Source organism: Sinocyclocheilus rhinocerous, unplaced genomic scaffold (genome assembly GCF_001515625.1).
Source record: "Sinocyclocheilus rhinocerous isolate Xijiao unplaced genomic scaffold, SAMN03320098_v1.1 scaffold2716, whole genome shotgun sequence".
Lineage (NCBI taxonomy): Eukaryota > Metazoa > Chordata > Actinopteri > Cypriniformes > Cyprinidae > Sinocyclocheilus > Sinocyclocheilus rhinocerous.
The window spans coordinates 262,926-273,026 of record NW_015624199.1 but is presented as its reverse complement, the minus strand read 5'-3'; the positions used below and the strand labels follow the sequence as shown (position 1 = coordinate 273,026).

Below are 10,101 nucleotides of genomic sequence, written 5' to 3'. Positions count from 1 at the left end.
AGCTATGGCCACGCAGAGGAAGAGGAGGAGCAAGCCGAACTCCCGCGTGCACCGGCGCGCCGTCAGCCCGAGCGTCTGGAGTCCGAGCGAGTGGCGCGCCAGCCGCATCACGTAGAGGATGCGTAACGCCCGCAGCACGCGCAGCACCAGGCCCACTTTGTCCAGATAGCTGCTGCCCGAGCCCAAGCGCTTCTCGCCCGTGGAGGTGCTGTCCACCACCAGCGTGATGTAGAAGGGCAGGATGGCTATGACGTCGATCAGGTTGAGCGGCCGCCGGAGGAAGGCCAGCTTGCTGCGGTCTTGGATGAAGCGCAGCGTGAACTCCAGCGAGAACCAGGCCACACACACCGACTCCACTATGAAGATGTTGTAGCACATCTGAGAGCATTTGCCCTGAAACAGACAAATGGAAAGTTAAATAACTTGGGATTATGAGCATAGGTTATTAAACTAGGTTCTTTATATATAAACTACTATTTGAAAGTTTAGAGTCTGTAAGATTTTTTTTTTTTAAAGAAATTAATACTTTTATTCAGCAAGGACACATTAAATTGATCAAAAGTAACAGTAAAGACATTTATAATGGTATAAAAGATTTCTATTTTGAATAAATGCTGCTATTCTGAATTTCCATCAAAGAATCCTGAAAAAAAAAAACATGAAGCAGCACAACTATTTTCAACATTGATAATATTATGAAATGTTTCTTGAGCAGCAAATCAGTATATTAGAATGATTTCTGAAGGATCACGTGACACTGAAGACTGGAGTAATGATGCTGAAAATTCAGCTTTGCATCACAGGAATAAATTACATTCTAAAATATATTCACATAGAAAACATAGTTATTTTAAATTGCATTAATAGTTCACAATATTACTGTTTTCACACGCAGCCTTGGTGAGCATTAGAGATTTTTTTCAGAAACATTAATCATGTTTAATTACATCTTATTCACTTATTTTATTATAATATATTTTATTGTTTCTGTGCTAAATTTGGTTGTATTTAGTGACAATAAAAAGTGTTTGACACTAGACAATAAGTGTAATTAAATTCATCTTTGTATTTATTTGTTACTCATTTGTCACAACATTTTAAATCAAGTTTGAAATAATATTAAAATATTAAGGTTATTATGTGTGAATAAAGAATATTTAGTTGTTTCAGTTTGTCATTGGCCTAATAAATGACAAGAACATTTTTAGTTTTAAACAAGTTTTTGGACATCTTCCTAAAATATTTGTGTTTTCTCTTTATTATGACCGGTGGTCTAATAAATTTGTTAAGCACATACAGTGTTAATCCAGTGAATTATCATTTGATTAGTGTATTATGTGGACATGTGACAAACACAAAGGACATAATTCATGAAAATGGAACTTGATGGATGCAAGGGAAAAAATTTTTTTTTAAGGTTTAGAGAGCATTTCATACTGTTCAGTGTTTTTGAATAATCTTATTATATCTTGCATAGCATCCTCTTGAAACCTAACATTTTAAATCAAGTTTGAAATAATATTAAAATATTAAGGTTATTATGTGTGAATAAAGAATATTTAGTTGTTTCAGTTTGTCATTGGCCTAATAAATGACAAGAACATTTTTAGTTTTAAACAAGTTTTTGGACATCTTCCTAAAATATTTGTGTTTTCTCTTTATTATGACCGGTGGTCTAATAAATTTGTTAAGCACATACAGTGTTAATCCAGTGAATTATCATTTGATTAGTGTATTATGTGGACATGTGACAAACACAAAGGACATAATTCATGAAAATGGAACTTGATGGATGCAAGGGAAAAAATTTTTTTTTTTAAGGTTTAGAGAGCATTTCATACTGTTCAGTGTTTTTGAATAATCTTATTATATCTTGCATAGCAACCTCTTGAAACCTTTGGAGCCCAATAACTTTCACTGTAGGCACAGCTAAAACATAGGCCTACAACATCTTACAACAATCAAAAATCTTCTAATATCTTCTTTTGTGTTCTGTAGTATTGGGAAAAAATCATCATCATCCTCTGACCCCGGCCGGTGTCTCGTTCTCAGTTGTAATACTGCTAGTAGTCCACTAGAGGAAGCCGGGGATTCATGAAAACACATTCTTCCTTGATTTGTTTTCAGAACTTTGCTGCATATTATTATTATTATTTCACCTGGTCTCACCTCGCTTCTTCCTGTGTCGTTTTCATTCTCATTAAATCCTAGGATTGCACCTTGAAGACTAACAACAACAAAGTAAGAAAAATGTGTTGATTGTGCTACAGAAAATGTATTCAGCTCAACTGTGAAAATAGTGCCACTGACTAACTGCATTGAAAATGAAACCCCATTGTTTAAATATTGTTTGCACGCTTGATGCTTCAATGCTAAAAATAAAATGATAAAATGTTAGAACAACTTACCTGCATCATTGCATCCTGGGTCCTTAAAAATGAACCCTGTGCCAGACAGACAAACCACCAGAACTGATAAACCCGCTTGAGATCATTACTATTATGAAGACTACATTAAAACCTCTTGTCTTAATGTCACCAGGAAGCTATATGAAGTAAATACTACTAATAGATTTAGCAACATTATTTTGGATAACAATCTGTCAAACTACTTCTGTCTTTTTTCCTTACAGTAGATTTCCATAAATAGTGACAAACACAAAGGACATACATACTTCATGAAAATGGAAGGAGCCTCTGTCTGGCCGGTGCTATGTTGGTTTAACGCTTAATTGAATTTTCTAGGCTCTGTTTTTCTCTGTACCAGGGGCGGCAATTTTAATTATTCTAGTGACTGATGTGAGCCGAGACAATGGGTGTCTTAATTCAGTTAGAGGAGGAGCTGGTTTAATTGCCACAAATTATTTCTGGAAAAAGATGACATCTCCTGTAGCAAAGCCTTTGCTTTGGTTGAGCAGAACGATTCTGAACAGGGGTCTTGGAGCTTGATGAATTTCAGTAAGTGTGCTCGATCTGACTCCTTGAGATCTTTCTTCCTGCAGAGATGAGCTCTGAGACACCTGGCTGTAATTTTCAAGTGAACTTAAAGACCTTGATTAGCTGGTTCACGTGTTTGAGTTCCAACTAGTCTGCAGGAGCAAAGCTGAAGTGGTTTAAACTCGAGTCAAGTCAAATTTATTTAAATATATAGTGCTTTTCACAATACAGTTTGTATTCAGCTTTACAGAGATTCAGGATGTTCATGTTTATAATATCTTCATCTCTTAGTCACATTTAACAGATTAGAGCTGGGCATTAATATAGTCTAGATTTTGCCATGATTAAAGCAATCAAGCAGTTGGGATTTGCTATATAGTATTTATCATGTGAATGTACGGTATGTATGCAGATAAAGTTGGACACACTTATATATCCTTTATATAAAGCAGGGTGAAAATATTGTTTGATTTTGCAACAAAATAAATCAGGCAGTTGAGATCTGCTATATAGTATATATTGCTTTATGTGAGTAAACTACAAATATTTTTAAGGATGCATGGCATATCTATACCATACTGGTTACTGGGAAGTATTAGTGATTTTTTAAAATAATCAATATTAGTCTTTATTAGATATTTAATTGCACATGCTCATTTCCCATATTTATACATTTCGATTTGCTCAAATCAAATTGATAAAAAATGAATAATTTAATAGCACTATTAAATGTAATCTGTAGTAAATCTCAAAATAATTATCCTTTTTTCTTACTGTACATTAAAATGTTGTAATTTGTCAAAATTCACTTGCAACATTTCAAATGTTAAACACTAAGTTTGTAGGGTTTTATTTTTTTTTCATTTATTTCGATAAAAAAAGCATAGAATTTAAATATCAGCCATTTATCAGTTATCAGCAAAAACAAACAAACAAAAACAAAAAAGTGATTATCTGTGTCAGCCAGAATCTGAATTGAATATCCCTAGCTTTTATTTATTTATTTATTTTAAATACATTTCATGCAAATCTGATTTGCACTACAATTCAAATGTTTGGGGTAGGTAACATTTTTTAAAATTATTTTATGCTCACGAAGGCTGCATTTATTTGACCAAATTACAGTAAAAACAGTACAATTGTGAAATATTATTCCAATTTAAAAGAGCTGATTTTTATTTAAATATTTTGTCAAATGCAATTTATTCCTATGATGCAAAGTTGAATTTTCAGCATCTTAATTTCCAATTTTCAGTCACATGATGCTTCAGAAATAATTCTAATATGCTGATTTGCTGCTCAAGAAACATGTCTTATTATCAATGTTGAAAACGTTTATATTTTTGTGAAAACCATGATACATTTTATAGAAAGTTCAAAAGAACAACATCTATTTGAAATAAAAGTATTTTGTAACATAACAAATGTCAATTCATCATCATCAATTTAATGCCTCCTTGCTAAATAAAAGTTTAATTTCTTTCCAAAAAGCCCCAAACTTTTGAACTGTAGTAGATCGCAGGACAAATTGACACTTACCGTCTCCTCCTCCTCCCTCATGGCAGGCATGGTGCTTATGGACAGGTTGATGGCTGTTATCGTGACGAACAGGACCGACAGGCAGGCGAAGATCTTCCCCGGCAGGCCGGAGTGAGGTTTCTCCACCATGTCTCTTAGCTTTCCCATCCAGCGGCCGTGACGAGACTCCCTGGCCAAACTGCTTTCGCTGTCATCCTCGTCGTCCTCATCCTCCTCCGCCACCCGCTCTAACTCGTTGCACTCCTCCACGCGCTGCAGGAGGCGTCGCCGGCAGCACCATTCCAAGCTCTCCTCCGGGACGCCCCAGTAGAGCAGCTCTTCTTGGAAGGACAGGGCGCACATCTCGCGCAGAGAGCGCAGCTTCCCAGCACGCAGGAAGGTGAGGATGGTCTGGAAGGCGCAGGGACTGCGGTCAAAGAAGAACTCGTTGTGGACCACGTCGTAGTCGTCGCACACCCGCATGATCTCGTCGAAGCTGCTGCACAGACGCAACTGGCCCAGACGTGAGAGGGGGAAGTCCTCCAGCGTGGTCCAGGGAAGCTGGTACCGCAGGCCGCCCACGTTAATGATGACGTGCAGCCGCTGGCCGCAGGAAGGCAGGTTACCGTTGTCGTCGGGATGGAGCGCATCGGTGAGGTTGGGGTCGGTCGGAGGCAGTTGTTGCGCCCGTTTGTAATAAACACCCTTGAGGGCCTCTTGTTCCTGGATGGGCGGCACGTTCAGAGAGGTGTCCGAGGTGCAACTTAAAGCACTGTAGTCATAATCCGAACCATCGCCTGCCAGTAAAGTCATCTTTCACCTGGCCACCTCCACCTCAGCGGCTGTCACATGCCTGTAGCCCAGCGCTTCCTCTCAAAGAGTGACCTGCTCAATGAGAGAGAGATGGCAGATTAGTGATCGACGTATTAAGGCTTGACTGATAATGATAACTATATTAACATCCACACCAACAGAGAATAGCATTCTGTTTATTTAAGCGCGCACAGTTTTGTCGTCTGACGCTTTAAATGCTTGAGCTCGTTAAAATTGGGTGGATTCTGATTGGCTGTCAGTGTTTCATCGGCTAAAGAAATTGTTCTAAAAGTGATTCCAGCGATATCGCTCCTCTGTCATTATCTTTATAGATGTGGTGTGAACTTCCCTGTTTTCACAGCATTAGAACGATTATTTTGGTGTGAACGGGCCTTTACGATTGATGATGTTAGTGCAATTTTATGTCACTTTTATAAACTCTGACAGAAACCTGAGTGACCATCAACTTCCTGGTCATTCATTCTTAAAGGAATATGTTAGGTTTGATACAAGTTAAGTTTAATCAGAGGCATAATGTTGATTACCACAAAAATAAATAAATAAATAAATAAATGACTCATCCATTGTAAAAAAAAAAAAAAAATCAAACAATTAATTCAAAGAAATTCAACAGGCAATGAGTTCTGGGAAATTAAGAATTTTTCCACCCTGGTCTTAAAAAAAATTGTAATTTCCAACCTGGTCTTAAAATTAATTTATATATAATACATATATAAATTAACAACATAATTAATAACTATAAAATAATATAATTACTAATTATAATAGAAATAATAATTTAATACATTAGATTATTAATTTAATAAATATGAATTTAATAAAAGTATATATAAAAAGTCTATTTATAATATATAGATAGATAGATAGATAGATAGACAGGATAGACAGACAGACAGACAGACAGATAGATAGATAGATAGATAGATAGATAGATAGACAGATAGATAGATAGATAGATAGATAGATAGGCAGGCAGACAGACAGACAGACAGACAGATAGACAGACAGACAGACAGACAGACAGACAGACAGACAGATAGATGATAGATAGATAGATAGATAGATCAATTAAATACAAACTAAATGCAAATCTGTCTGTCTATCTATCTATAAAAATGGAGGTTGTGATGCACTTACAATAGAAGTGAATTATTATTTTAATACATTTATATAGAAAAGATTATACATTAAATACAAACTAAATGCAAATCTTTCTATTAATTTATCCGTCTATCCATCTCTGAAAATGGAGGTTACTGTGAGGCACTTACAATGGAAGTGAATGTGGCCGATTTTTAAGAGATTTAAAAGTAGAAATGTGAAGATTATAATTTTTTAAAAGCACTTATATTCATTCTTCTGGTACAAGTCGTGTATTCTTGTAGCTGTAAATTTGTTCTTGTCATTTTTACAGCAGTTTTAGTGTTTGAGGCATTGCATTTGTAAAGCTGGATATACAGTCACTTCACAGAAATGGTTAGTAAGCATTTTTAATCATGTTAACATACTGTTACATTTTGTGGCTGTACTATTGGAACAGTGAGTGTTTGGCCCCATTCACTTCCATTGTAGTTGCCTCAGTCTTTTCTTAAAGAAGAAGAGACGTTTAAATATATTTATTGTGGTTTTGGAAAATAAACATTAAGTGCTGCAGATTAATCTTACAGTAACTTGTACTGAACACAGAATATTCCATTAAACTTAAAACTCGCTGTGATAAAAAGTTTGTGGCACATTATACCAACCAAAACATTTTAGGACAAACAAAAAAACGTTCAAATAGATGAATGAACACAGCCACTAAAATGAAAAACCTGTCCAGAAGAGGTAGAGACAAAGCGGATGCTTTTACAATAAGAGGCTCGGCTGGCTGATGACACCACACGGGCCCCTCTTCCTCTGTAATGCACTACAAAGTACTTTCTAATGGACACAAACCTCCCGGGTTCGCTGATCAATAATCCTGCTGTCTACTTTTTGGGGAAGACTCTGTGATTTAGGTCTAGTAGAGTGCAGTAGTCTCAAATGCACGCACTGTTAAAAATGAGAGACACTCCTGTTGAAAAAACCAGCATATGACGGTTACGTATGTTTTGAAGCATGGCAGCTGGTTTGAGCTGGTTATGAGCTCCTGCTCAGGACCAGCTTAAACCAGCATATGCTGTTTTTTTCAACGGGGACTGTTGGTAAGATTAGGATTTTTCCCAAAATTGATGCTATTTCATACTACTACCTTCAAATATTTGACCAATAATTAGCATTTCTTGGTTTTGACCCCACAGGGCCTTATCTGCATCCCTTTCATCTGCTGTTTTTAGGAGCATCTGGGACCTTCAGATAAGATGCTTTATGTTGGGACTTGTTGCGTGGGACCTGCCAATGAATGAACCCTTGCGAAACAAGTGAACAGAATATCTTGGCACGCAACTACCTAGCCTGTGATAGCCCACGACAGGAAGCCTTCCCAACCAAGTAAGAGTGTGAAAATGAATAACTCGAGTGCTTCCAACACCTCTTTTTCAAACTCATCTCAAACGTTCACCTACACAACAAGTGGAGTATTTTGAACCTTAGACACCTTTCTTGCAACGCCGCAGTGCGAACCACAGTCTAAATGATCAAACGAAATGCTCTGACTCGACATCTCACCAGTGAAGACATTCACCTCCCAGACAAGGTTATAGGCAGAATTTATTACCACCTTTTCACTTTGGGAAATTGAATTGAATTGGCCATTTCCCACAGGAAGTTAAACTTGAAATAGAGGAAGAGGAATTAGTTTATTTCAAAGAAAATCAACACATGTAATGCATTCTAGTAAATTAAATGTTTTTTCACCCTTTTTCAGTGTTATTTTATTCTCATTGAGGCATTATTATCATATTTATTAATATTTTGAATCAGTTCTTATTGGTATTTTAAATGTAAAGTTTTAGTAATTTTTGTGTTTTTTCTAAATGTCTTCATAGTTTTTAATTTTTATTTAATTTTTTTATTTTAGTTAATAATATTATAAAATGAGAAATGCTGCCTTTGCAACTAGCTGAAATAAAAAAAATTATTATTATTATTATTATTATGTAAAGTTTTAGTAATTTTTGTGTTTTTTCTAAATGTCTTCATAGTTTTTAATTTTTATTTAATTTTTTTATTTTAGTTAATAATATTATAAAATGAGAAATGCTGCCTTTGCAACTAGCTGAAATAAAAATTTTTTTTATTATTATTATTATTATTTTTTAAAAGATTTAATTTTTAATTAACATTTTATTTCAAGTAATTATTTTTTTTTGGTTAACTATAACAAAAAACACAATTTAATTAAACATGTCATGTATAAAATGACACAATTATTAACAAAAATATATACAATATTTTATATATTAAATTAATCTGTTCAAACTTCAATACTGTATTTTTTTTTCAAACAACATAGTTTACAAACATGTCATTCTACGTTACATTCAAATTCAAATTGTATATTTCATTATTTAATATTACATTTTAAGTTCACTTAATATATAATATATTCAATTAATAATATAATTCATTAATATTTTAAAAAGTTAATTTATTTTAATTCTGAATGGCGCACAACCCTGCCATAAAAGCAACACAGAAGCAGTATAATTAATAACATAACTAAAAACAAACGTGGAATTGGAATTTTAAAGTCATTGTCATTTCAATTCCGAATGGTGCAAAACGCTGCTTCCAGATGCTTTATACCCTCCATGGCCAGTGTCCAAACTAATTAAATCAATTACCATGATTAAGCTGTAATGGGTTCACAAGTCACAAATTAGTGTCTGTGGCCCTGTGTGTTCAGGCACCAATCAGGGGCCAAGATGGGAGTCTTTGGGTTGCTAAAATCAGGAAGCGTGTGCGTCACTGCATGCTTATTAAGCACCTGCACTGTCAGTCACCACCACATAATGATTACGCTTGGCCTTTTGTTTCCGACCTGTCAAATTAAGCGTGCGCCAACCATGGTGGGCTGCCTTTATCTTCCGCACAGGCTGGCCTTTATCTTAAGACTGGTTGAGTGTCAAAGAAGGAGTGACATGAGAATAAGTGGATAAGAGGAAGGTGAAAGGCAGGGGTCAACAAATTCCAATCAAACAAATTAAAAAAACTCTCTAACCATTAGGCCACGACTGCCCCCAGCATATTGTCTCCAATATATTAGCAGCAAATAATTAAAATAATAAAAAAGGGTTGTGCAAAATTCAGAACTGAAGAATTACTGTAGCTCCTGTTTAAATCATGAGTGTGATTTATTATTATTTTTTAATATTGAAATGGCCACACCTAACAGGAAGTTTAGTTAGAATGACAAGAATTTACTGAATTGCAATTCAAAAGTAATGCGTTCTTGGAAATGACATGTTCCAAGAATGCATTAATAATAGAATTAATTCATGTAAGTCTTTCCTTCTTTCTACCTATTAATCTTTATATATCAATTTATGTATGCGTTTAAGGAAGGCTGAGTGACAGGAGAATAAGTTTGTCTGTCTGTCTGTCCGTAAGGTCTATAAAACATTGCAACTTCTACTTAAATTAAAATGACCTAAATTAATTTGAGTAATTTACATTTTTCAATTCAATTTTTTTTTGTATTTAAATTGCATAAATTATTTTTTAAACTGTCAAACAAGGCTTTAAGCCAAACACAAAACTTTGCTTTTGTAGTTAAAAAAAACGTGTTGTGCGAATTTCTACAAATTTCTGTTAATTTTAATTCTAGTTATTTGCATTCAAATTGCAATTCTGGATCCTGTTGCTACCTTAATTCAACTTCATTTCAGGA

General features: G+C 35.0%; 1 protein-coding gene across 1 annotated transcript in view; it reads right to left on the bottom strand.

Annotated features, from left to right (window-relative positions):
* LOC107738482 (potassium voltage-gated channel subfamily G member 1-like) overlaps positions 1-5,267 on the bottom strand; it is a 24,183-nt gene extending 18,916 nt beyond the window's left edge. Inside the window, exon 1 of the mRNA XM_016550243.1 lies at positions 4,476-5,267. Coding sequence (XP_016405729.1) covers positions 4,476-5,267 — 792 coding nt within the window. The remainder of the gene's footprint in view (positions 1-4,475) is intronic.
* Positions 5,268-10,101: the final 4,834 nt, after the last annotated feature.